The sequence below is a fragment of the Simochromis diagramma genome, unplaced genomic scaffold, assembly GCF_900408965.1.
Source record: "Simochromis diagramma unplaced genomic scaffold, fSimDia1.1 OVJJ01000602.1, whole genome shotgun sequence".
Lineage (NCBI taxonomy): Eukaryota > Metazoa > Chordata > Actinopteri > Cichliformes > Cichlidae > Simochromis > Simochromis diagramma.
The window spans coordinates 1,062,727-1,090,672 of NW_024387040.1; the positions used below are offsets into that span (position 1 = coordinate 1,062,727).

General features: G+C 39.4%; 1 protein-coding gene across 3 annotated transcripts in view; it reads left to right on the plus strand.

Annotated features, from left to right (window-relative positions):
* Positions 1-27,946, plus strand: part of LOC120741273 (catenin delta-2-like) — a 134,729-nt gene that overhangs the window by 64,096 nt on the left and 42,687 nt on the right. For all 3 annotated transcript variants that reach the window (XM_040044057.1, XM_040044059.1, XM_040044058.1), the window contains exons 6-9: positions 640-853; positions 10,053-10,239; positions 23,071-23,188; positions 26,903-27,085. In XM_040044057.1, the coding sequence (XP_039899991.1) occupies positions 640-853; positions 10,053-10,239; positions 23,071-23,188; positions 26,903-27,085 (702 nt within the window). The remainder of the gene's footprint in view (positions 1-639; positions 854-10,052; positions 10,240-23,070; positions 23,189-26,902; positions 27,086-27,946) is intronic.

A 27,946-nucleotide genomic window follows, 5' to 3' on the forward strand; every position in this document is an offset into this window, starting at 1 on the left:
TCAAGGTAACAGATGCATGGTTTTGGAATGTGTGTGTTACACGCCTTCTTAAAAAGGATAAACAACCACTAGTCACTGAATCTGTGGAGGCTGCCATGATTGCCTTTCATCTTTTAGTCATTAAGATAAAAATTTAACGTTAGTTTTCCAATTCATAAGTGAACTGTTCATGCATATCAATTATCATATGCAAAAAAAAAAAAAGTGATAAAAGGAAACAAAAACCTAAGAAGGGAGGGCAACCACACAGAAAACGTGGCGGGTAACGTGCAGATTCTATAACATACAGGCACACACAAGCAAGCTTATTCTTCCCTAATCAGTGTAATTAAGTGTCATTTTTTGTTAAAGCCCAGTCATTAGTATCTTTAATTAGCCCACATTGTGCTGTTAATCTGATTGGCAGGACTGACAGACACTGGAGGCTGTATACACACATGCGCACACAAACACACATTATACACACTGTGTACGAAGTAGCTACTTGCACAGATAAATAACGAGCCATCAGGAGTACAAGATATTAAAATTTCAGCATTGAAAAAAATATTCTCTACAATACTTCTTGCTGCTGATTTTTATTAATATATATTATTCATTTACGACAGATTTGATTGATTCGATTTCTTTGATACTCAGATCCGTAGACAGGGAGGCATCCAGCTGCTCGTTGATCTACTGGACCACAGGATGAGTGAGGTCCATCGCAGCGCCTGCGGAGCCTTGAGAAACCTGGTGTATGGCAAGGCCAATGATGAGAACAAAGTAACCCTGAAGAACTGCGGGGGGATTCCTGCCTTGGTCCGCCTGCTGAGGAAGACCGGAGATGTGGAAATCAGAGAGCTAGTCACAGGTACGCTGTCTGTGACAAATTTTTACTTCAGCTCCTAGCATGTACAGTATATCAGTTATTTTCCAGCATGGCTCTGTTTATGGCCTCGGGAGAGATTTTAATGGAATATGTTTGTGTGTGTGTGTGTGCGCAATTCCCATGTTTATGTGAATGTGTGGATAGAATTTGATATGTGAGGATGCAAGGATCTTTCAAGCTGCTCTACATACCACACACCTACACTAAAGCTGCTTTAGGAAAGAATCTTTCAGCCAGCAAAAGGAAAAAAATAAAACTTTCTTTCTGTCTTTTCTTGGTATTGGTATTGTATGTGTCTTTCATTCGTTCGTCTAATTGTGGTTTTACTTCATATCTAGTGACTTAAGTGGTCTCGGTTGGCCATGACAGCGCCTGTAACCATTTTGGCTTAGTGAATGTAGTTCTTCATACAGTCAAGTTTTAGTGAATTAGTGTTCGTCAGAAAACTTTACTATTCACCAAACCAAGGCTGTTCATCTTCTTTACGTGCACAACTATTTCACATTCCACTTGAATGATAACATTCAGTCACAGTTGTCCTCAGCAGCCATGACTTGTATGACTCTTGCAAAGAATGCCAACAATCTTTGTGAATGTTATTTATTCTTAGGAGTGTTTTGTCAAGTGTCCCTTTTGACATATTTTATTAAGACGTGTAAGATGTGATGCAGTGCATGTTTATGGGGGGGGGGTTATTGTTTTTTGTTTGCATTAATTGTTATTGCATGTCTGCAATGATAAAAAGGTGAATATGCCCACCTTGCATTCAAATTCTTGCTTAAAGTGGAATTTAAAGCCCCACACTTGTAGCAGGAATCAATCTTGTTTTAACCTTGAGGGAATGAACACTACAAACTAGCTGGTGCAGTTGAAACACACATTGCAGCGGCGCATACACCCACACGCACAAACTTAATAACGTGCACGCATACAAGCGTTCATGCAAATACACATTCAAATATGTTTAGGCAAAAAATGTATAGATTAAATTTAAACACCCACATAAGGTGTTAGATAATAACACAGATAATACACATTTGAGCTGATATAATCTTTTTTTCCAATATGCCTCCCACTGAGAATTTAATATTCTACTAGAGGAGTAGCAAATAGTAACACAACACTGCACCCCTCGCTGCTTAAAAGAAAAAGAAACACATAGATGTGTGCTTACACACAAGCAAACATCTAGGATATATGGAATTTCAGTGGTCAGCTAGTTATTTTCCAGTATGACACTGGCAATATTGATGAAACATAGTGTCTGTGAATTATGCTTATGCAGCTATGCCACACAGGGGGTATGGGGTATTGTCATCCTGCCAGCATGGACACCCAAGTTTGTGAATGTGATAACTTGAGCATGAGACGACGTAGGATTTTTAAATCCATACCATAGGTACAGAAACTGAAAGCCTCAGATGAGTTCAAATCCCAGTGGCCTTGACCTCAAGGTCAGAGGTCAACTTTTCTAAAAATCACCTAGGATTTTTACATTAATATGATACGTGCGTCTACGAGGAGGCTGAGAGGCAGCACCGGGAGCTGCCAGTATTTTTTTGTAATCCCTCATTCAAATTAAAACCTTTAACTAGGGACATTTTTTGATGCAGTCACATCAGCCACAACACAATTTGATTGAGTTCTCCACTTTCAGAAATAAAATATGCTAATATATAATATGCAGAACTACTGAGATTTACCCGTGTGCTGTTTTTGTCTGCTGAACTCATGATTTCATGGACAGGCAGAGTTTAAGTGCACTATAGTAAGATTTATACATTATGTTAATACACTAGATTAGATCACTTCATGTGGGAACATATGTATTATAAATACTGTCCTGTAATGCATGATTACATAGGACCATGTCTATTTTTGAATTTTCTCATATTTTTGGTATCAGCTGCACAAAAGGTACATTACATTATCTTGCTGCTCAAACTGTGAAATGTCATAAGTGGGGATCTGAATGTTAGCAGCCTAAAGGATTTCCTATAAGCAGCTCTCACCAGCAACTTGTACATCGATTCCTGTGATAAAACATGAGAGAGCCAATACCTTTCTTTCATCTGTTGTCCTTCACTCGCATCTTTTGTTATCTCGTGTCTGCTCGCTTCACACTTTTCTTTCCCTTTGTCGGTGTGTGCGCTGGATTTTTATGTGATTCCACACTTGTTTCATGTTGAGCTGGACTGTGGGTATCTGCACTTGTCTCACCATTGTTTTTCTACATTTGGCCTCTTTGTTACACCTGGTTAGTCCTGAGATAGCAGAGACATGTGCAAGCTCATACAAGTAGATTTAACAGTTTCAGAGATAAAGCAGACCCATTCACTCAAACACAAAAATACACAAAACCTTCCAAAACCATAAAGCGCATTCACACAGAATACTAAACTAAAGTCAGTAGGGCCCCCTCGTGCTCAATTTGACCTCTGTCTCCGTTGTTACTTAGCACAACAGAGCTCATCTTTAATCACACATTCAAAAATCCATCCCACTAGGTCACCTGCTCTATGAGGGGGAAGAGGCCCTGGTGGATCATAAGGCTGACAGCTAGCAAGCAAGTGCACAGTTTTTTTCTGTCCTTTTACAAACCCCTGAGATATCGATAACAGCTCGCTAGAGGAGGGTAGAGAAGGAGGAAGGAAGTCTGGAACCTTTTCACTGTTAATGATATCCTCATAACAGGTTGTGTGGCGGCAGGCAATCTCTGCTGCACTAAAAAACAAGGTTTGTTTATATTCAAGATAAAGAAGTAAGAATGTCATTACAAAAAGGCTTCTTTTTTTGATGATCCCAAGGTATACATGTCTGTGATGATAAACGTGCTGGAGAGACTAAGATACAGAAAACAGCTCGGGGAAGGAATGTCTGTGGTCTGTAAGCAGATTAACCAGTGAATAAAATTCACTGCGAGTCATACCGCATCATGTTTTGAGCTCCGACTTTTATAAATAGTCATCTCACACAGACAGACATGCACTGTGAAATTCTATCTCTGCTTCCCCCGTTTCCTGACTCTTCCTGTCTTTGCCCTTCCCTGTCTGTGATTCAGTGTCATGCATGAGTCTCCCCTGTTGTCTGTTTCCTCTGGTACTTGGCATTAAACTCCACATTTTAAATGCTTTCACGACAGTACAGCCATATTTTGAAGTCTGTCTTAATTTGCTTCGCGTAACACCCTGCTGTTGCTGTAATTCACGTCTAAGAAGTGTTGCATAATTATTCTGTAATTCAGTTAGGTTGATGTTGTTTGTCACAAATACAGAGAAGGACTACAGTTAGTTAATTGTGTAAGTGGTGATTTATGCTGTCCTGGCCATTGACACAATCCTACCAGTTTAAGGCAGTTTTTAATAAAAGCTGTGTTACAGAGCTTGTGTAGTTAAATGTTTTCAGCCTCAATTTTGTAAAATAAAAATGTAAAAATGAAGTATGTCTGTAGCGCAAAGAACAAAAATGAAGGGCTAAAGGCAGGTGACAATTTTGAGAGAAAGTGTCGAAAAATGGTGAACTGGGAGGATTAATGCTGAGACTCTTGTAATATCTGGACCATATTCACTGACTTATAATCCAGGTGCTGTTGGACAGAACTAATGTTGTTGGACTGTATTTGGGTTGAGCGGCTATCAGATGAAATTGTGTGACTCTATAGCAACTCTTTCGGTAGATCAGTGCTGAAAAATTTGCAGTTAAAACATGTTACGGAAGAGCTAATGATGCTAATGCTCTGTAACTACATGTTAGTGTCTCTGCTCTCGGATGCTTTGCTGTGTCAAATTTTATTCTACTCAAAGTCTAACCTTTAATTCTACTTGACGGCCGAATAATTTGAAAGTAAACAATGACTGTCACTAGGAGAGATTGATCTAGGATTGTGTCACCCTATGCTACCCGTAGACGTGGCTGTCAAAAGCCAAACTCAAAAAAATGCCAGTATTGTACCAATTCTGCTTTCTTATTACGCCTATGTTGATCCATCCCTCTAATTTGTAATTACAGAATCTCTTCAGAATCAGGCATAAATTTTTGTTTTTTTGTTACTTTTGGTGATTGGAAAACCTTCCCTTTAACTATTTACCCTATCTCTCTGTTGGTTCTGAAGTTTAAATTTAGACAAGCTTTATTGGCTTCCTAGGTCTGAGCGTGAGGTAGATAGGATGAAGTCAAGGCTTCTGGGCCTGTCAGTCAAAGTCTGGTCGATGCAGAGGCTTCGGATGTCAATAGGAGATGCTATCCTTACTCATGGGCTCACCTTGAATGCAGTGGACCATGACTACAGTTTCTGTTGCTGCCTCCTCTGAAATGGCTGAGGGGAGAAGCAACTGCTGAAGACAGCTGTATCCAAAAAGTTTCCATTTGGACAAATCAGTACTTCCATTAGTCACCATCTAATCCGCTTCCTCTCTATAAAAAACTGCACATGGTTGCTTCTCTCAGCTATGACGCATATCACAATGCATGTTTCTGTGAATTGCATTGAACATGAAAACAATATGCTTACATATATTCCGCTACATACGCAAGCGCTCATTTCCAGAAGTCAGTTTGGTAATGAGAATAAAAGCTATGAGAAATGCAGCAGAGAATAACTGCATGTGTACAGAAGTGACTGACTGACTTTTCCACTGTTGCAAGGTTATGTTAAAAACAGCCCAACAATGTTGAATTATACTGCTGTACTCACAAATACAGTTCATCATTTCCTGTTACTTGAAGGCATAAAATATTTTCTATTGTCAACGTCTAAATCCCCAAGCTCCAAATGCTGCTGTTATTCAAGAAATTTCAATGCAGCCTTTTCACTGTGAAATTCTCTGGTGGTAATGAAATCTCCAGTATTGGCAGCGGCAGTTTACCCACAATACATGATTTTACCTTGTGCTGCCAAAGGTCTTCAGCAAACCTACCGCTGAAATGAAGGTTCGATGACGCTGGGGTTAAGTCAGCAATTGCTAGCTTGCTGTCTGAAAACGTTACCCCAAATCACTATTTTATTTTATGTTATTTTATTTATTTATTTACCGTTTTTCTCATTCACAGATTTTTATAGACACAACAGCCATGCAATTTGTCATCTCTGGCATTGCTCATCACCAGGTTGTGACCCAGCAGCTAACTAATTCTCAGTGAGCTGCACAAATGAAGGCTGTTTAATAAAACATCACCACTTGAGGCCTAACAGGTCTCATTCTTCCCTTACAAGTCACATTCTCATTTATTCATGAATTCATGCAATCATCTCCTCTCTCCCCCAAACCACCAGGCTCCTAGGAAACTGTCTGTCAAATGTCTAAAGGGAACTAGTCAGAGAGGGATGGGGTATAAGGACAAGGAAAGAGAAAAGAAAAAAAGCACAGACACATGCACTCACAGGCACTCACAGGCACTCACAGGCACACAAGCTTGAAGTATGATGTCACTGTCTGTTGGTCACTTGATGTTATACCCATAAGGACATTGAGTTTAGTGAAGCATTACATATCTATGTTTCTAGAGCAGACGAGTCTGTATAAGTGTGGTTGCTGGTGTGTCGATGTGTGTGTGTCAGCCTTAAATTTGCAGAATATTGGACAGTGGCCGGTACAATGTCCTTGCCCCAGAAAAAAATTGATCAGTGCATCCTTTTACGTGTCTCCTTTTAATCAGTGTTTTTGTCCATTCGCGCCTGCACAAAAATCAACGTGTCGCTTCCTGAGCATGTATTGTGTCTCAATGTGTGTTTGTTTAGATGTATTGGCCCGAGCAGATAAAGAAAGGCTTGCTGAGTGCTGCTTCTTGTCAGCTCATCAAAGACAACACTGTTTTAACCTGATTGCAATCATACACTGAAAACACTTACCACATGAGAAACAGACCGACGCGGGAAAAAGAAGCAGAGAGAAATACAGAAGATGTTTGACAGCATTCAGCTTTATAAGTCAAGTGTTTTGCTGAATGTGTGTCTTCACTCTGAGGTGGCAACAGAGTGTGTGCATGCTTGCATATGTTTGAGCTTATTGCCTTATTTTATTTTATTTTTTTTACTTTGATTTGAGAAGAGCCTGTGTGAATAGCAGGATTAAGTGGAAAGACAGAAAGTTGAGATGTGAAACAAGAGGCTGATTAGTGAAAGTGAAGGCAAATGTTACCACACTCACACTCACATGCCTTAGTACAAGCTCTTGATTGCTGCCAAGCAGCATACAAGGTCATTGTGTTATTATCACCCTCCTTCTCTTGTCCTCTCAAGCTTGCTTCCTCTCATTCTCTCTTGCCCTCTCTCACACACACAAACTCTTCTCTGAAATTCCCAATTACATCTCCCCGTCTCTACTTTTAGTTTTCTTCTTGTATAAACTTATATATAGTCTTATGCATATTCCATCTAATCATTTGCTTTCTGCAGTGGTCTATTAAGTCTAAATTATTAAATATTAATTATTTGGGTTTAACAGCTGTGCATTTGTAATTAAGAATTAACCCACTGGCTAAGTAACACTGCATTTGCTTTCTCACTACCCTTCCTTGTCTATTCTCTGGCCTCATTTTCTTCCAATCCCTTTCCCTGAGATTGACATTATGACTCTATGTAGTAGAGTATAGTGTAAGGCTTCAAGACTGGCATTGCTTTGGGCAATGCAAAGCTGGCTGCTACTTAACATCCATTGCCTCCACAAATGTTTCAGTCAAGTGAGGCTTTATTCATATTAGTCCACAGATGACAGTTTATTTTTCTAGCCCTTTATTATCTTTATTTTCAGTACCTTTATATTTATTTTTTAAAGTGCATTTTTCCTTTCAGTTCTCATGCTTGAAAGAAGTTGAACAAATTTTGTATACTTTGGGATTTTATTGTGTATATTTATTTTAAATATGCTTTATTAATTAATTGTTTGCTCCCCAACACATAATAAGTGAGGGCCAGGTTTAACTACAGAGATTTTCCACACTTGCTAGCATTTAAGAAGACAGATGCAGTCTCTATCTTTGGATTTTGCACTCAGAATTACTGAATGAACAGGACACCTTTAAGCTCACTGACAGTTTCTATGAACTGTGGGGCGCAGCATATTGTGAGTTGTGCCCATATTTTAATTGTTTGCTAACTGTGCAAATGAACGACATCTGTCATTGGGACATGCAACATCTGGAGTCTGACACGAAATACACGAGAGATGATGACCTATAGCACCACAGCTTTTTATAGCTTCTTGTAGCTTTAAAGGAGGTTGTCTCCTCTTGTTGCAATCTGTTCCGATTTCTCGGCAGTCTCTCAGCTCCTTAATCCACCAGTGCTACTGATATATCTATATTTTCTTATTTTATTTATCCCTGTCACTCTGGTTCCTATATTTTTACCTTATTGTTTTTGCTATGTAAGAAAGTTCAATGAAAGCCACAGAAACTAACTAACATATCTAGAATGTGACAGTGCTAATGTAGCTGTATGTGCACACGTGTGTGTCTGATACGTATGAGTGTGTCACAGCTGACCAACAGGGCTACTGCTGTCACCGGTCTGTGAAAAGGCATCTGGTATCCCATCTGACAGGAAGTGTATTTGTGTGTATGTGTGTTTGTGTGTGTTGTATATCCATGTGTCTTTGTAGGCGATTTAGTATATCATGGATACATAAAAACATAAAAACTTGTTTTTCAGCCAGGTTATTTATATGACCATGCAGCTGTGTTTGCTGGCTTTATGTTTACGCATTGCTGTAAAATTAATTTGGTAATAAGTTTGTGTGTGTTTTGTACGACACAGCATGTGATAAATAATGCCAGTTGGAGCTTTCTCACAGTTAAGAGTCAGATTCAAAAATAAAAGTGTGGGTGGCTTACTCAAAAGTGATAAATATAGGGAGGTGCTATTGTTAGCATTTCCAGTCCTGAAATATGTCCTCGCATGCTCTGAAAAGGTGTGTCTGAGATCAGTGTCATTCTGCTCAAGGTTAAAAAACAGTTTTAGGCTGTTTTTATTTCTTAAAGTAATTTGCTGCCCTGACTCCCAAAATGTAGCCAAATGTATTTCCCATGTACATTTCTGAACAGTGAATGGAACCAAGCACATTTTTATTAGGTTTTGGAGAGAGTTGTAGCACAGCAGTTAATGAGGTATGTAAGATCAAATAATTGTTAATCGTTTTTGTTTTGTTTTTTTTATAGAAGAGCTTAAAACTTCATTTGATGAAAATGAAACGGTTGGATAAATATTTTTAGCTCTAAAAATGTATTTGATTTATGAAAGTATGAGGTTTTATTTATAAAGTTTGTAAATGTAATTTAGTCGATAAAACTTTGCAGAAAACTAAATCAACAATCAGCATTCTTGGTGGTTTATATATTAGTGTCATACTATTATCTAGTCAGTGTAAGTCTACATTGGCAATGACAGTTTCCACAATCCCTCATTATGATGATGATGATGATGATGATGATGATGATGATAAGCAAACAGCATCTTTGACAGTAGGCTGCTTAGATCATACCAATGTAAAAGATTATACAAAAGAAATTTTGGTGCAATGTGTGTACCATACATGAAATATGGATAATGGTGGAAGATTTAGGTCAGGACATTATCCAAAGCTTGCAATCACATGTAGCACACAGCAGGAGGTAGTCTGCTTAAGATTCATTCTTGCTACAAGAAGGGTTCTGCTTGGTTTAGGCAACGGTGCTGCCTGTGTGGTGCATGCACTTGCTGGCTGTGAATTCACTGAACTATTACCAACACTGTTTTCACTTAGTGGCAGATTGGCTCAATCAGACATCACACAGACATTGTACTGGGGAGTTTAGTAGGTTAAAGACTAGTTTATGTCTGATTCATCTGCATTTAACATTTGTGTTTCTAACACACACCTCTAATGTCTAAAGTTCAGAGAACAGTTCCCCTTTAACTGGACTAAAACCTAAGACTTAAGGAGACTCGCGGTAGGCACCCTCATGCCTCAGCCAATTAGAATGAGAGGAAAATGGAGAATGAAAAGAGAAGCACTGAGAAAGAACAAATGTAAATGCTGAGAATATTGGTGAGCCAGTAACTGACCCGATCAGTTACATACAGAAACGTGCAGACAGAAACTAAAGATATAATAGTTATAGTAGCTACTTTGAAAAAGTTACTTACAGAACTGTCTAAACATAAATAGGATAATGTTTCTTATTTTCTGAACACATTCATATGCAGGTGTGCTTTGGAACCTGTCATCATGTGATGCACTGAAGATGCCAATCATCCAGGATGCCTTGGCCGTTCTGACCAATAGTGTCATCATACCGCACTCTAACTGGGACTCCTCCCCAAATCACCATGATGACCGCAAGCTCCACATCCATACATCCCAGGTGCTGCGCAATGCTACAGGCTGTCTCAGGTAAGCAACAGGCACTTAAAATCTTGTCTCAGGTGTTGTTTTCTTTTTCTTTTATATATCACGTTATCATTTTATTCAGTTCTGTTCGGTTTTGTTTGTATTGCACCAGTTCACAACAGTCACCTCAAGGTGTGTGTGTGTGTGTTTATACATCTACTGACAAATGTCAAATAAATGGAAAATATTTTTGCCGAAAAATCAAAGTTTCTTAATCTTCAATACTGTGCGATTATAGGCACAACTTCAAAGAGTATATGCATATTTTGTTCTTTTTTGTTGCTCCCTTTCACGTTCATTCACTGAAGCACATTTGCACCAATTTGTGTTGGTCACCATAGAAACAACTCCTCCACTTGCTGGGATCCTTTGTGTGTTGACTTTCGTTTTGGTGCATTGTGCCTCTAAATTGTTTCTTTGTGCAGTTTGAAATCACGGAGGACAACTTACAGCTTTCATGATTACTGTGTTTATGTGCATCTCAGTATGAGAAAATAGGTTTCTATTATATTTCAGTGTGTACTCGTTAACGCCCATCCTCGTGTTAGTAAAGCCTACACTTTATGCTCTACTTTGTGCTCTACTTGTGTCAGAGCAGTTACTGTAGTCTTAATTTAATATGGTGAGTTAAGCATTAAGTTAACTCGCATGAAATTTGCTCCTTGCTGATCTATTTGATCTAAACATCTGTTAAGAGCCTGGCATGCAGACATGATAGTGAATATTTTTTGATCACATAATTCTTTTCTTAGATCTGCTAACCTGGCATGAAAGAGTAAAAAGTCAGGCTGATGATGAAAAAGAGCTGCAGGTAATCGTAGTAAGTAGTACAGTAAAACACTGTAAAATGCTGTAGAAGATTTGTTATTTTGGACCACATATGTATTCATATTGAATACGTGTTAAAGAAAAAAGTCAATACTGGTCTGATCTTTAAAATTAGTCATGAGACTGAAATTTTGATGTGTAACTATTTGATCACTTGCGTGCTGCTAGCACAGAAAGTTTGTCATTTGTTTCTGATCATATTTGTTGATCTGTGTACATACTCTCACACCAACCCCACAGAGGCCTGAGATGTTTGAAAAAAAAAGTCTCCACTTGGCCAGCTCTCCTTGAGCTATGTGGGCGATCGTTGCTCAAGAGTTGGGAGTTCGAGTTCGGAAGGTTGCCGGTTCGAGCCCCGGCTCGGACAGTCTCGGTCGTTGTGTCCTTGGGCAAGACACTTCACCTACCGCCTACTGGTGTTGGCCAGAAGGGCCGATGGCGCGATATGGCAGCCTCGCTTCTGTCAGTCTGCCCCAGTGCAGCTGTGGCTACAACTGTAGCTGCCTCCACCAGTGTATGAATGAATGGGTGGCTGACTGGGTGTGTAAAGCGCTTTGGGGTCCCTAGGGGGGACTAGTAAAAGCGCTATACAAATACAGGCCATTTACCATTTATGTGCTCAATGAACCACCAGTGGATTAAACCCTCACCCCACCAGTTTTGGAGATTCTTGAGCTATTTCAAATGGTTATCTTCCACTATTGCAGCTATTGGATGTATTTAAAAATGCATTAGGTAACCAAGCTAGAAAAGATCCTCCAACCACATCATTGCCACAGCTTTACACACCAACCTCAATAAAGGAAGTGTGGAACCATTCACACTCAAGGTCCCCTCCTCCTTTGGAATGGACTGGAATGGCTTTTCTAGTCTCACTTACCAGTTTAGACTCTCAACACTTCAAGCCACTTTTTTTTCCCGTATAGTCATACAGTTAAATACTTTACCTTCTATACATTCACACCTATTGCCAATTTAGAATCACCGTTTAACCTAACATGCAAGTATCTGGACTGTGGAAGAAAGCTGTGGTACCTAGTTGTACCTCATGCAGGCACTGGGCCCAGAGACCACAAGAAAAAAGGACTTTCTTGCTGTGAGGTGACAGGGTTGTCGATTGCTGTTGAAGTTCTGACTGAGGTACAAATTGATGATCTCCCACAAGAAGTGGGGGCCAGACACTTCCAGTACAGCCTCACTAAATGTATAGGTATGCCAGGCCTGATCATTTATGGTCGTCCTTTGATAGCTCGGCTCGTGTCTATGACATATGTACATGATTGCAAAATGATGTAGGGTGGCCTAGCCAAGTGCACTTACAAACAACCTCATCTATATTCATGGTATTCCGTATGGACAAACTGGGAATTGCACAAATGTCCAGTAACAGAAATCCTCAGTGTGTTCTGTTAACACACCCTCCAACTTTCTGTACCATTGCTCCATTTCCTCGCTGGGGACAGTGGAGCAACTCCAGACTGGAAAAGAGCCAGGCTGCTCTCAGGAATACAAATTATCCATTGAGTTGACCCCAGCTTTATCTAACCCTTATCTATCAACCTCAAGCACTAGCTCGGCCCACTTTCACCACCAGAGAGGTGATGTTGCATGGCTAAATGTTATTAATATTAATGTTAACTAGTATGCATATCCACCTTTTTTTATCCACCGATTAGGTTCTTACAGCTGCAGTACAAAAAACAAATATATAATATATTTAATAGGAAACCTAAATAATATGGGTGTGTATAGCTGTCCTTGTATGGGTAAAGACTATATGGTACCTAAGTGTGATCATGAAGTTATTCTTCTGTGTAATATTTGTCAATTTTGGTATCATTTGCAGTTATACAGTGCACCACAGACTAGTTTTATATCCTAAATGGGCTATGTATCCTGGGAGCAATACTTAAATTAGACGTATTAATTGACTTTTTTAAATGCTTCTTTTAAGGCCAAATGAGCTGAGGAGTTTTCATTTCATGCTAAGCACGCTATTCACCTACGGTTGACTATTTAGGAATGTCTGAGTAAAAACAGTGGTGAATCTAAAACATGAGCTCATCCAAAACACAGACAAACACATTTTCATCTTCAACATCTTTCTATGTTTGTTCCTATAGTTAATTGTAGGAACTTGGTTCTACAGAGAAATATGTTTGTGTGGGTTTTTGGATTTGTCCAACACAAGACTCAGATCCTTTCTGGTTCTTGGTTTGTTCTTTTAGCTGTTTGTTTGCCACAATAGAGATAGATTTCCTTAAAACTTTGATGACATGACGTAGATTTTCAGCAATTTTTCCTCACTAACTCACTAAACCATTTATAGAACTTGAGCGCATGTGTGTGTAGGTACCTAAAGATGCGGGGGAAGAAGACAAATGATGCTGTCACTGTGCTGTTCCACATTGTAAAGTTACAGATCAAATTGTAAAAGGTGCTAAAGGAGAGGGAGTACGAGAGGGCAGAAAAGGAAAAAGTTGGAAAAATTTGAACTGAGAGAATTTAGACATGGAGAACAATAAGAGAGAGACACTAACACATAGCAGTGAAGGTGTTTCTGCTTCTCTCCGGGGCAGCTTTCTATCTCACCATCTTTTCAGAGGGTTAAAGTGACATAAGACCACAGTGTTCAGGTCCCAGTGTACCTGCAGCTCAATTTCAGACCTCTCACCCCTCTTATTATCTCCTTGATGTGTGTGTTTGTGTGGCTGTGTAGGCGCATGAGAGTCCATATTTCTATGTGTACTTATTGGTGTTGCATGTACAGTATATGCTCAAGTGTGTATGTGTATGTAAATGCTAATTTGTTTCCACTATAAAGAAAAAAAAAACACACACAGCTGTATTTCTGGTGTGCATGAATGTGTGCATTTCTGCATATTTGTTTTTGGCTCCATGCATGACGCCGCGTGTGCAATCAGACTAGCTGAGAGGATTCTTAGTCGCCTACACCAGAATTTTACACACTATTTTAAAGCTCTTTTTGCAATTATTATTTTTGGCAATCAGTGTGTGAAAAAGTATGCATGTTGTAATCAATCAGACTGTCCACTATGGCAAATCCTTCACAGCCCAGCACTGTTTTCCATCTTGTTACGGTGTTATCAAGCCAGACACAAGGTCTTCTCCTCCGTTCAGAGGCTGTTTAACTCCCTGCAGGTTGCTGGTTTGTAGCCAAGCAAGAAAAGAAAACAACTACCTGGTGCCTTACACACACCCTTTGTATGCGTTTGCATGTTTTTGTTCTATTCATGAATGCTTTTAGCTCGTTTCCATTCAGACACCCACAGATGTGCGTAGAGGAAAGGACTGATTTTTGGTTGATCGAGAATTAAATGCGTGGTCACGAAAGAGTTTGTTTCCATATTTATTTCATGGGTATTAATAGGTTTGTTTGCATGTGTTCCATCTGGTGATGAACCCTCTGCTGCCTGTGCCCTCAATGACACACATACACACATGGCCAGACATTTATGCAGAGCCACCACACACCAGCTGTTTGAGACAAAGTCACTCAGTAGTCATTTGTTCCTTGAGCAACATTAGAAGACCATCTGTCTTCGGATTCACTCGTGTCCATGTAAATCCCATGAATGTTGCACCAATTTTATAACAACTAGAAAAAGAAAAGAAAAGGGATTTGTGTTAAGATCAGTGACTATCAGATTGTTTGCCGAGGTACGCTGTTGCACCCTGGAGTAGAAAATCAATGTCAAATTAAAAATGTATAAGTGTCCTTGTGTTTTTAAAACAGTGCAATTGGTGGAAAACATGTCCAACTGGCAATATTTTAATAGTTGTCAAACCAGCGTCTGCAGACAGCAGGAAGCTTGTTAGTGAAATTTTTCTCACGTACACATGGATGCTACTTTTTTCAGAAAATAATAATGAATTGTTTAGCGTTGTATATAAGCTAATCAACACTTTTAATGGTGGCTATATGCATACGCTGACAAACTAGAGCAATATTATATTCAAATCCTGTATTTTAATTTTGTAGAAAATCGACTGCCTATAGTGCTTTAAAGATAAAGCTGTGTGACAGGGTGTTAAAAAACTGCATGATGACCAGTAAACAGTGTGCATAAGTTAACTGTAAGTTGTTTTACCCAGTTGGCTGTGGAAATATGTGTTGTATTTTTATGCCTTTATTAGACACCAACAGCAGAAACCAGGAACTTAACAGTTTATGAATTTCTTATATATTTCTTGTTGAGTTGTAATAGAAACATTTAATTATACTCGAGTCTTTTGCTCTAATACCCTAAATGTTTTTGTGAAGTTGGACCCTTTACACACGTACAAGACACGGGCGTGGTGACAGCACTTCTTTATTTTGATATTCGGTCTTACTGTGGTTTTACAATGGGACACAGACACTCGCGCTCCGCTGTCACGGCCGCTCTCCTTCACTCCGACTGTCACTGTGAACATATAAAGAGTCACAATCACATTCACATCTCAGCACACCTGTTCACTCCGCCCCTGCGCCGCCCCGGGAGCTCGTTGCATCACCCCTCCTCTGCAGCCAGCCAGAGACCACACCCACGCCACAGTTTTCTTTGGATTTTGAAGGATTTCTGGGATCTGGGATCTACGGTTAATTGGGTGTGCTTGGTACATCTTCAATTTGATCCCCTTTAATTAACTGTCATGAACGTAATTCATTGTTTTCTTTTTCAGTTTATTCATTCCCTTGTTTTTGTTGGAATTTGATAAAAATTAAAAATGTATGCATGCCTTTCTCTGCTTTTACTATTTTGACAGTCAATCTTTTTTTCTTTATTTGTTTTTCTAAATTTGATTCCCAGAAATCATATTAATATGTCAAAACTTCTCTGCGTGATTCTCCCCACAAAAAACTGTTTACTGGAAGGAAGAGAGAACTGACTGAACTTTACCATTTAATGGAAATGTTGCCGTCACTAGAACCAGCAAACAATGAGTTTTTCCAAATATTTTGAGCTGCAGTAGTCAAATGTCGTGCTTGTTTGGCACTGCCACTAAACAAACTACGCTGTTACTTCACTGCAGCTAACATTTTGAATGGGATGCTTAATCAAGTTCTGTGTCTTTTTGCTCAGTAGGTAATTATTTAATGATGCAGGCTAATGAGTTAGGCTAAATTAATGAGGAGTGACATCAGATAGGATGAACTGTAAACTTGTAATGGACTCACTAAATAGTAGAGATTACTGGTTAAATTTAAGCAGACACACACACACACACACACACACACACACACACACACACACATAATAGAAAACCTTTTCTTTCACTTTAGTGTTTTCTGAAGCCCATGCAGTCATGCAAAGGGTTTTACCGTTTGTGATGCACATGTACATATATTATGTTACCAGCTTCCCTATGAAACTGGTTAAAACAAACAAGTTTGTTTAAATCTAATCTATCAAAATATTATTTAATAAAATGCTTTTTTTTCTGCTGAAGAAATTCTGACCTCACTGTTGTCTCACTAAATTATATCTAAGAAGAGGTGTGTTGCAGAATGGTGCAATACGTCATGCTTCATTACCATTAGATTAACAGGCACATGTGCACATGAGCCATTAACACAAATGCAGAGAGTTACACACAAACTACACACATACACACATACTTGAACCCATCCATGTGCAAAGGCCTTTAAATAGCAGACATACAAATGCTATTAAGCAAAGTATATAGGAGATAACCGTATACTTATAAAAATGACAGTCTGGTCTGATCATCTTAGTATTTCATAAACTACAAAAATGTGGGAAACTTCTTTTTTATGGTCTAGCCTTTAAGAGCTTCTTTTTTCACTCAGCTGCGCACAGCTGTAAACATGGCAAGGTAAATATGGAATGATGTTGGCAGTGTACCCAGAAGAAACTGAAATGTGAAGAGTAACATTTGCTTTATTTTCCTGGAAATCGTTAGTTAGCGCTTCCTTCCTGATGACCTCTTGAACATCATGAAAAACCGCAAGCAACACCAATCAGAAAATGTGTCATTTATAATTGCAAAGCCAAAATATTGTATAGTTGTGAGTCCATCATTAGATGCTGACTGGCTGAAGGATGAGGGAGTGTGACGGGCTTATGAAAACGTGTCTCAAGGAGGAAAAGGCAAACTTTAGTTAACTAAACTTCTGTCTGTGAGACAGTTGTCAGGAGAGAAAGTTCAGACTAGAGAAAGAGCGCCGTGCCTGTGAGTGATCACATATCATTGCTTGCTTAAGCATCTACCTTCGTATTATATATGTATGCAGGCTAAAAACCTAATATTATAAAAGCTCTCAATAAAACATTCATGTTGCATTGCTAAGTGTCGTCTCTTCCACTCATGACGAGGCATCATATAAAAGAACATGATGCAAATCTCTGTAGAAGTCGACATATTCAAGGCTAAAGCCGGTGTTAAAGCAGTAAATAATTCACCCTCCCTCTTTCTCACCCACCTGCCGCCTGTCTTTGCTGCTTAAACATTAGTCAAGGTGAAGTGTTTTCACTGTTATGTTGTTTTATATCAACTTGACAGAGAATAGTTCTCCGTTAAGCGCCATTTCCATCGTGTGCTTGTTTGCCCATTAGCATTCAAAGAGGGTGAAAATGACTTGACCTTCTCTTGGAAGCAGGGAGCCGTGAACGTGAAGTTTTAATTGAGTTCTTGTGTCTTTCCCTTTCTTTTCTCTTTTTCTCATCAGTGCAATATTTGAAAGATCTCATCCCCTAGACTAGTGATCTCTTTATTATGGCACTATGATAGATGAACTTGAAGAAGTTCAAACTATACCAAGGTATTGTCTCATTTCGTTTCTGACATTTCAGATTTAAAAGAATGATATTTAAACTGGTGTCACCACTCTTTAATATTTGTTTTGTTTGTTTTTCGTCTCGCTCCTTCACCAGTTGTCTGAGCCCACATAGTACATCCTCTATAAAGTGCTATATAGTTACAGAAAATGTGTGACCTGTTACCTTGCACAAGTGTATGTAACTGGTGGCGTTCACACTCTTTAATCTTTGAAGGACTTCCACAAAAGGTTTTTTTGAGTTGAGTTGTAGTTGTTGTAGTTTCTGGCTTTGCCTATCAAATCTGCATCTAACTCTTTGGGTACTTGGGGCGATCGTGGCTCAAGAGTTGGCAGTTTGTCTTGTAATCGGAAGGTTGCCGGTTTGAGCCCCGGCTCGGACAGTCTCGGTCGTTGTGTCCTTGGGCAAGACACTTCACCCGTTGCCTGCTGGTGGTGGTCAGAGGGCCCGGTGGCGCCAGTGTCTGACAGCCTCGCCTCTGTCAGTGCAGCCCAGGATGGCTGTGGCTACAATGTAGCTTGCCATCGCCAGTGTGTGAATGGGTGGATGACTGAACGTGTAAAGCACTTTGGAGTCCTTAGGGACTAAGTAAAGCACTATACAAATACAGGTCATTTTACTTAATAGCACATTCTTCTTCTTTTTGTTGATTAGCTGTGGCTGGAAAACTGTGCAGGTGCATTAAAGGTGCTTTAAATATTCCATAGCTTTTCTTTTAGAGTCATTTCTGGGTCTGTTTGCAAGTGTGCTTTCCTTGTGTGAAGATTAGATTTCAGTGAAACTTAGACTTCCAGATGGCCTTGCATTATCTTAAATTACTTAAATATTTGATCTAGAATTCATAACTGAATCCATGACAACAAGCTGCCTGGTCCCTGAGATATTGAATCAAGCCCAAATCGTGTTTCACAGTGGCAATGAGCACGGTCTCCTTAAAAGCTGAATTTGGTATTTGATTTTTGAATTTAGTCTGCACTAAATTGTGTGTCTGCTCTTACTGTGACCAGAAAACTTTTGACCAGGGTGAGTCATTCTAGTGGATCTGGTCTTTGCCTATATATCTTCATTCGCAAAACGTATTTCCTTTTCTATTTTGAACAGCCAAGGCTTTTTGCTGGGACACCTGCCATGTGGATCATCTTTGTACTATGTCTATATAACTGTTTAAACATAAACCTTGACAGCAGCGGTTACAAGGGGTTGTTGCACATCCTCTTGTTAAATTTATGTGTTTGGCCAGATCTTTTCTTGAATAAAACACCTCTTTTTCTCTGCAGGTCAACACATAATAATAGTAAAGTCAATAGTAAAGAGAACACCAAACCGTAAATGTTTTAAAAGCACTAGTTTGATCTGTCGTACTCATTTTACAAACACAGATATTGAGTGTGAAACTACTATAGATTTCGTGGCTTTGAATGTATGTAGATGTGTTGATTTATCATGTAACTGAGCTGCTTTGTAACAACCAGTAAATACATATAGTGAAAAAACACAGAAGCCAATATTCAAATGGTTTCATTGTAACTGAAGACCAGAATGAAGTGGGGTGAGGATGTTGCCATCTTAATGTGGAGCTATTATGCTCCAGTAACAGACATTATCTAGTGCAGCCTGATCAGGTACTTAAGTAAAAAAAAAATAGAGAAGTACAACATACAGGGAGTGCAGAATTATTAGGCAAGTTGTATTTTTGAGGAATAATTTTATTATTGAACAACAACCATGTTCTCAATGAACCCAAAAAACTCATTAATATCAAAGCTGAATGTTCTTGGAAGTAGTTTTTAGTTTGTTTTTAGTTTTAGCTATTTTAGGGGGATATCTGTGTGTGCAGGTGACTATTACTGTGCATAATTATTAGGCAACTTAACAAAAAACAAATATATACCCATTTCAATTATTTATTTTTACCAGTGAAACCAATATAACATCTCCACATTCACAAATATACATTTCTGACATTCAAAAACAAAACAAAAACAAATCAGCGACCAATATAGCCACCTTTCTTTGCAAGGACACTCAAAAGCCTGCCATCCATGGATTCTGTCAGTGTTTTGATCTGTTCACCATCAACATTGCGTGCAGCAGCAACCACAGCCTCCCAGACACTGTTCAGAGAGGTGTACTGTTTTCCCTCCTTGTAAATCTCACATTTGATGATGGACCACAGGTTCTCAATGGGGTTCAGATCAGGTGAACAAGGAGGTCCATGTCATTAGTTTTTCTTCTTTTATACCCTTTCTTGCCAGCCACGCTGTGGAGTACTTGGACGCGTGTGATGGAGCATTGTCCTGCATGAAAATCATGTTTTTCTTGAAGGATGCAGACTTCTTCCTGTACCACTGCTTGAAGAAGGTGTCTTCCAGGAACTGGCAGTAGGACTGGGAGTTGAGCTTGACTCCATCCTCAACCCGAAAAGGCCCCACAAGCTCATCTTTGATGATACCAGCCCAAACCAGTACTCCACCTCCACCTTGCTGGCGTCTGAGTCGGACTGGAGCTCTCTGCCCTTTACCAATCCAGCCACGGGCCCATCCATCTGGCCCATCAAGACTCACTCTCATTTCATCAGTCCATAAAACCTTAGAAAAACCAGTCTTGAGATATTTCTTGGCCCAGTCTTGACGTTTCAGCTTGTGTGTCTTGTTCAGTGGTGGTCGTCTTTCAGCCTTTCTGTCAAGTCCTTCTTTTGACCCATTTTGCCAAAGGAAAGGACGTTGCCTAATAATTATGCACACCTGATATAGGGTTTTGATGTCATTAGACCACACCCCTTCTCATTACAGAGATGCACATCACCTAATATGCTTAATTGGTAGTAGGCTTTCGAGCCTATACAGCTTGGAGTAAGACAACATGCATGAAGAGGATGATGTGGACAAAATACTCATTTGCCTAATAATTCTGCACTCCCTGTAGAAGAGCCACCTCCACTGGATAAGACTCAGCTGTTCATCTGCATCTTAAGGACAAGGGTCACTCCTGCAAGGATGCCAATGTTGACATTTTGGACAGAGAAGAAAGATGGTTTGAAAGAGGAGTGAAAGAAGACATCTATATCCACTGTGAACGACCAACTGTCTGCCATCTATAATCCAGTTTTGAGATCCCCACTTACATCCTGGGCCTTCTGACCTCATTAAGGCTACGTCCACACTAATGCGTTTTCGTTTAAAAGTGCATCGTTTTCTCTCCGTTTTAGCCTCCCGTCCACACTGAGACGGCGTTTTCACTCATGGAAAATGCAGCGTTTTCAAAATGCTCTCGAAAATGCATACATTTGAAAACGGTGCTTTCGCGTCGCAGTGTGGACAGCAAAAACACTTTCTAAAACGATGACGCATATTAGTCATATGATGCAGTCATGTGACCAATTAAACTAAGATAGCGGAGGGCATTATACAGCAGTTGTTTTGTTTGCTCTCAATTTTGACAGCCCTATTAAAGATTAATATCAGTCTGTACATGCTCCAGATAGCTTTTCTTCAAATTCTTTAACTCTCACTCGCTTTTGCAACTTTGTACTTTTTGTGTTACTCGCAGCAACAACTCCACCTCATTGTTAGTCCATTTAAAAAACTCGGTGCTTTTCCTCGACATTTTGCCGCGACTTTTGAAAGAGCTGGAAACTAAATAAGCGGCAGACAGAAATTCGTTTCACGCATGCGCAGTAGTGGAACGTAAGCATTTTCGGACGTTTCAATGTGGACGAGCAACTCTGTGAAAACAACTGAAAACTCTAGTGTGGACGCGGAGCGTTTTCAGAAGAAAACGCCGTTTTCAAATCTAACCAGGCTAGTGTGGACGTAGCCTAAATCACATGATAGGATGGGGCTAGGTTTTACAGTGGGTTCACCCAAAACCTTGGCTGATTGTGACCTTTTTCACACCTTGGCTTGTGTGATTAGACAGAGGATCAATAGGGGGTCCATGACCCTCTCGGGGACACTCCCATAGGGCTCTATGGGAGTTGCTCTTAGAACTGAAGAGTCCAGACGCTTTTCTTTCAAAGCTCTTTAGACTACTATGGCCTGGATGACTGAGAACCTTCACAGACAAAAATAGAAGTAGAAAGTAGAAATCGATATTTGTCTCATACGTTCTCACTGACAGACAGCTACACACATGCTAAACCGATTGTGACTCTAACACTATTTGTCAGCATTGGTAACTTTTCTGTTAGTGTATAGCTGAAGGCCTGAAATGATATGGAGTATGTGTTATTAATGTAAAGTTTATTATACTGAATTTACATAAATTATACTTCATAATTAATCTGCCTGCACTGCAGTGACTCACTGCAATGTAATTGTTGTGCAGTTTGGTCTGTGGCTAATAATGAGTCACCTAAAATCAGAGTTTCTTTTTCATTATGTTCTTGTGTCTGTCTTTGTGTTGTTGTTGTTTTTGCATGTTGTTTCTCTGCTTTTCTAAATCTGATTTTATCTTGAGTGCCAAAATGTGGGACATTTGCTAGATTGTGTCAATGTTTCGTGATATGCTGGGGGTTTTTTCAGTGTGAACTGAGCATTAAAGTGATTATTTCAGGCAAGTATAATATTAATTTTAGCTCATGCTGCTCACCTCAGTTTCATTTTCTATTTTATTAACGCAGACAAATGAGTCACTGTCTCGTACAAAGTGTTTCTGTATCACGGGCAGTTCCTTGTTGAAACCCAAACAAATCCAGCCCAACGCCCACCTGAACTTCCAGTTCAATCGAAATTCAATTCATTATTTCTGTACATCATATTGGCAAAGCTGCTAATAATATACTGAACAATATTGTCAAATTATCAAAGCAGCGTTGGTGTGATTGTTGGCTGTGAAGTTCAGCCACCAACTGTCTGACTAAAGTGGCTCTTTTTTCCCTTTCCCGTTTTTTGGACTCAAGTCAAGTGCTTTAAATTGAAGTGAGCCTTCAGGGCATAGATTGAGATGTAGCCAGAATTTTAATGCTCCTTTTTCAATTGTTTAGTTTAGGGAGAAGTGCCAGGTTCCCCAGTATCTGTTTCTCTCTCTCCCTCTGCCTCTACACAGCTCTTATTACCAGCTTTCTTTTTCTTTCATCTGTCATCCTGTCTCATCTTCCCTCCTCAATCAGCTCTCTTTCTTTCCCCGTGTATTTGGCAAACGCATAAGCATATACGGAGAAAAGCACACTCTCCAACCAGTTGTTGTCATATGTGTGTTGCAGGAACGTAAGCTCAGCAGGTGAGGAGGCGAGACGAAGGATGAGGGAGTGTGATGGGCTGACAGATGCTCTGCTCTACGTTATCCAGACCTCTCTGGGCAGCAATGAGATCGACAGCAAGGTGCGACTCTGAAAATCTTAGCTTGTGTTTGTAACTTAAATTGTTCATTTTCAGGCTAAATTACAAAGTGTCTCATATCCTCCTTTTATCACAGACAGGCACAAACTGCAGAAATCTTTTTAGCACACAGGAGGAAACAAAACAAATGACTGCACCTCTTTTCACTGCCAGCAGCCACAAGGAAGAAAAGTTTTAGTTTTCAACAAGTGTTCAGCTCATCAATATGAACTCTTTAGGGCAAATTAAAACGCCCAGATTCAAAGTATTACAACATTTCTACCTGACAGTTAAGCTCTGCCAGTAGTCAAAGTTGAGTAGGTTTAGGTTCACTTTGCATTTTTCTGTATGAGGCCATGTTCATGTTGGCGTGCAGTGTACGTATGTGTGTTCATGTGGCAGTACGTGTGGGCCAGTCAATACTACTGTACATAAACAGTGTTGTGGATGGCTGACTTCTCAAGGTCTCCCTGTCTCCCAGCCTTTCTAAATAGCTATCCTTAATCACTGTTTAACTGCCTGCCCTTCTCCACTGTTTAACTGCAGTCACCAGAGGAGGACTGCTGCCACCACCACAGTAACAAAGACTGATTGGCAGAGAAACCACCAAGCGGTCGCTGTTGCAGTAGTGGTACACATTAGCCATGTGCTCATTTGGTACACTGTCTGCCTTTCCCTTTCTCACCTGCTCTGTGCAGACTATGTTTTCCTCTGTCTTGGCCTGCCATTGAAATACTAAAAAATATATCTATTTATTTTGACTACTTTGGTAAAATTGATCCCATAAGACACAACAGCAGGCACTGTTCAGAGATGTAAGCTGTTCAAGTAGCATAACAGGGTCATATTCGTAAATTTTAAAGTGGCTGGCAGCAAAAGTTGTAAATGTCCTTTGTATTTGTGCATTTTTCACACATTTCAGATCTTAAAATAAAGTTCTATAAAAGACAACATGAGTGCAAACATTTACTTAGGGAAAATATAACCCCTTTAAAACAGTATCTATCCATTAAACACAATTGACTGTGCCTATTTTATCTGCAGCAGCTACAACCAAACATGTCTGGTACCTACAGTGGGTGAACTTGCTGTAGAGGAATTTTGGTTCACTTTTCTTTGCAGAATTGTTTAAATTACACATCACACAGAGCTTCTTTCAAGCATGGACTGTAGAGTTAAATTCCTGCTAAGACATTTAAATAAGATTCAACTTTAACCAGGCCATTTAAAAACCTCTGCTTTGGATTATTGTCTTGCTACATTGACCAAATTTCTCTCGAGCTTCAGATAATAGGCCGGTGACCTTACACGTTCATTTACATATTTATTCTCCAAAGAGTAGAATTTGTAGTTCCATAATCAAGTTATTACTTCAGAGTATGTATTTTTAAACTTATAAATAATTTAATCACGATGCGCTCTGTTTGTTCACGATGTCCTTGTGCTTTAATAAACCTTTTTTGAACATCTGCAAATATTTGGTGACAAACACAGATAATACAGTAAATTATAAAGGGGTCGTGAGAATAAGCAGATATAGATATGGTTGTATGGGACTGTTGAAGTCAAAACTGTAAATTTACATTTTATAAACCATTAATAATGAGGAATTTCATCAAATATAAAAGATAATAATATGCAATTATGATCGATGCTGCACAGTAGGACCATGCATGTAACTGAAGAACCCACATATACAAAAAACATATTGTTGATTAAGGTATTGCTTCAAGGTGACTCTGTTATTGTGTTTGTATTGATGGGTAACTACAAACTCTGTGGTTCGGTAGATATGCCTTTACTGATCTTAGTTATGGATTCACAGTGATGTGATGGTGTAATAAATATACCATCACATAATCCATGTCACCACAGCACTGCTGAAATGCAGGCGCGTGTTTTTATAACTTAGCTTTGAATTACTACAACGTACAGCACAATAGTTAAAGAAAGCTGATTTGGACAAGGATAGAGCCAAAACATTACCTTTAGTTAACATCAAACATTAACACTGAATGCTAAAATTCTGGAGGTTTTGACCTCCTGTGAATGATTAAAAATTGATTTTTAATGTTTTATATTGTGCCTGTATAATAGGTTTTCTGGTTTTTTGCCCTCTGTGCAACACTTTGTTAAAGCTATAGGTGTTGATTCTATTTGAACTGTTTCAACATGGCCTTCTGCTCGTGACGTGTTCAATACTTGTGGACAGAGAAACATTAGATCTGAGGAGTGGCCACTATAGATATATCATGTGACATAGCTTAAGCACTAAAGAAAATCTCTAGATTACTGCCATTCTGCTCTACACAAGGCACAGAAGCAATTAAGTTTTAAGGACATTTAATCAGGTTTCCCACTATATAATAGCACACTGCCAGGAGTCAATTAACTTAGCAGACACACTAATTGAAATTGATGGTGCAAGACTGAATAGACTAGACCCATCATTCTACATACACAGCCAATATAATGCTAATATATAATATTGAGATTTAACAGCCTACATTTAGTGTGTCTCATTGCATAGGGAAGCTTACTGGATGGCTGTTATGTGTGGACTTCCAGCTTCTAAGACTCTAGGCTGGAAAGTGCATAAAGGTCATAAATACAAGAACAATGAATTCTAGCTTTGGTGTTACAAAAGTTTCCTGTCACAGTTTGGAGTGCATAACTTCTGTGTTCCTGAGAGAACCGTAAATTCCACCCAGGTGTAGAGGTGCTGATCTGTAACTGGCCCTGACCTCTGACCTTCCTGCTTTGACAAGACATATAACAGAATCCATTTACCTGTCAACTTAATTTCCCTGCACAGTGCACCTAGAAACAAAAGGGTATGGAAGAAATGTGAAATAATAGATCGAAATCCAAAATGTCACAGCAAATTGTAAATAAAGTGTAACTTCTCCTACATCGCTCCATAATAACATGAGAATAGAATTTCAAATATGACTGCAGCTCACTGGAGTGAGACATTGTTTTGTTTGCAGCATCTCTTGAGGGTGTTCAATTACACTCCTTAGTTGTTTTTGTCTAAACCAACAGTCAGACTGAGTGAAGATTGATGATTTGTCTTTGTTAATTTCCACTCTGTTGACTTGATGTCTCCCCTTTGTCAGCGACGCACACAAATGCAAGTGCACACAATCAGTTAAAGAAACAAAACAGAACACACACACTTAAGAAGAGAGAATATACACTATTAGAGAATCGGCTTTCCTTCAGACTCAAGAGTACACGCATGTTCTCTGGCTACTGGGTGAGCCTCGGAACTTCATGTTTAATGGGGTGTGATATAATATATTGGGTTTGTCATTTTTCCTCATTTACCTGAGTTTCTGCTAATCTCATTTCAAAGTCAGAGCTAACAATATGCAGAAGAATATTACTTGTGAGATTATTGTTGTTCTTTCCTTTCCCTCTCCCTCTCACTTGCCGTCCCCCTCCCTGTCTTTCACCCTCTCCATCTGTCTGGCTCCTGAGTGCGGGTGGAAGGCTGATAGTGTAAAAGTGAGAGAGTGGGTGGTTTTTATTACCGTTCTTTGAATTTGAGTTTGCTCGGTGTTTTCAAGCGAGATGTTTCATTAAATGGCATCAAACACAAATCTTCGATCTCAACCTTTTTTTTTTTCCATTTAAACCTCTCCCTTTATTGATCTCATCTTATTTCTCCCCTTCTCTTCCGCCTTCATCTCTCCCATCTCGCTCTGTTCGCAGACTGTGGAGAACTGTGTTTGCATCCTGAGGAACCTGTCATACCGACTGGCTGCTGAGACATCTCATGGTCAGCAAGGGGGGTTGGAAGAGCTGGATGGCCTGCTTTGTGATGCCAATGGCCGCGATGGAGAGAGCTCCGGTTGCTGGGGCAAGAAGAAGAAGAAAAAGAAGGGAGCTGACCAGGTAAAGACACAGAAAATAGGAGCTAATCAGATGATGTGAGCAAGTTAAAAAAGTTTTTTAAAAAAATAAATTGAATGTCTGAAACCTGCCACACATCCCTTTCAGCAGGGATCTACAGTTAAATCCAGATCAGTTTCTCTTCAAGGTTATCTGAAATGCATTGGTTTCTTTTCAAATTAACTGGCTTGTGATAGGTTTTATTTCTGCTCTTTAACTTTATATATAATTGAGTCTTTATGACCTCAACTTTCCTTTAAAGGCTTCAACACTCAGCTTCTCTTAATTTCCTAAATACCTAAACACAGACACAGGCCTAAAGTATGCAAACACAGACCTTACTTACATCTTTCAGAGCTAACCGGATGGACCAGAAGAGAATTTGAGGCCCAAACCAAACTAGATATCAAGAATATGTCTCTATTTTATTTGTTGCTGACCAGTGATGATCCATTCAATGCTCTGGCAAAGCTGTGTTTAAATGAAATGAAAATATTAGTAAACTAAATTTGAAAAGAATTTGAGGCCAAATTTCAACCATCAAAGCAAAGCAGTCAGTACTGCCAGGAGGGAATACACACTGATGAATAGAGGGATAGATAATGGGAAGTAGCAAAAGGTCAAACCCCAGAGGTATACACTATAAAACCCTATGAAAATGAAGCAGGGATAGTACTTAGTGGGAGGCTGACAGACTGAGAAAGTCTAGAGTTGAAGCCAAGAGAGAGAGATAGAGAAAACAAGTTAAGATCGGAAGGTCAGGGAGCCTGAACTTGACCGAAACAATCCTAATGAACTACTGGAAAAGTTGATATTTTGTGTAATTGGCATTTTTTTAGGTATTTAGCAGTCTGACTATATGAC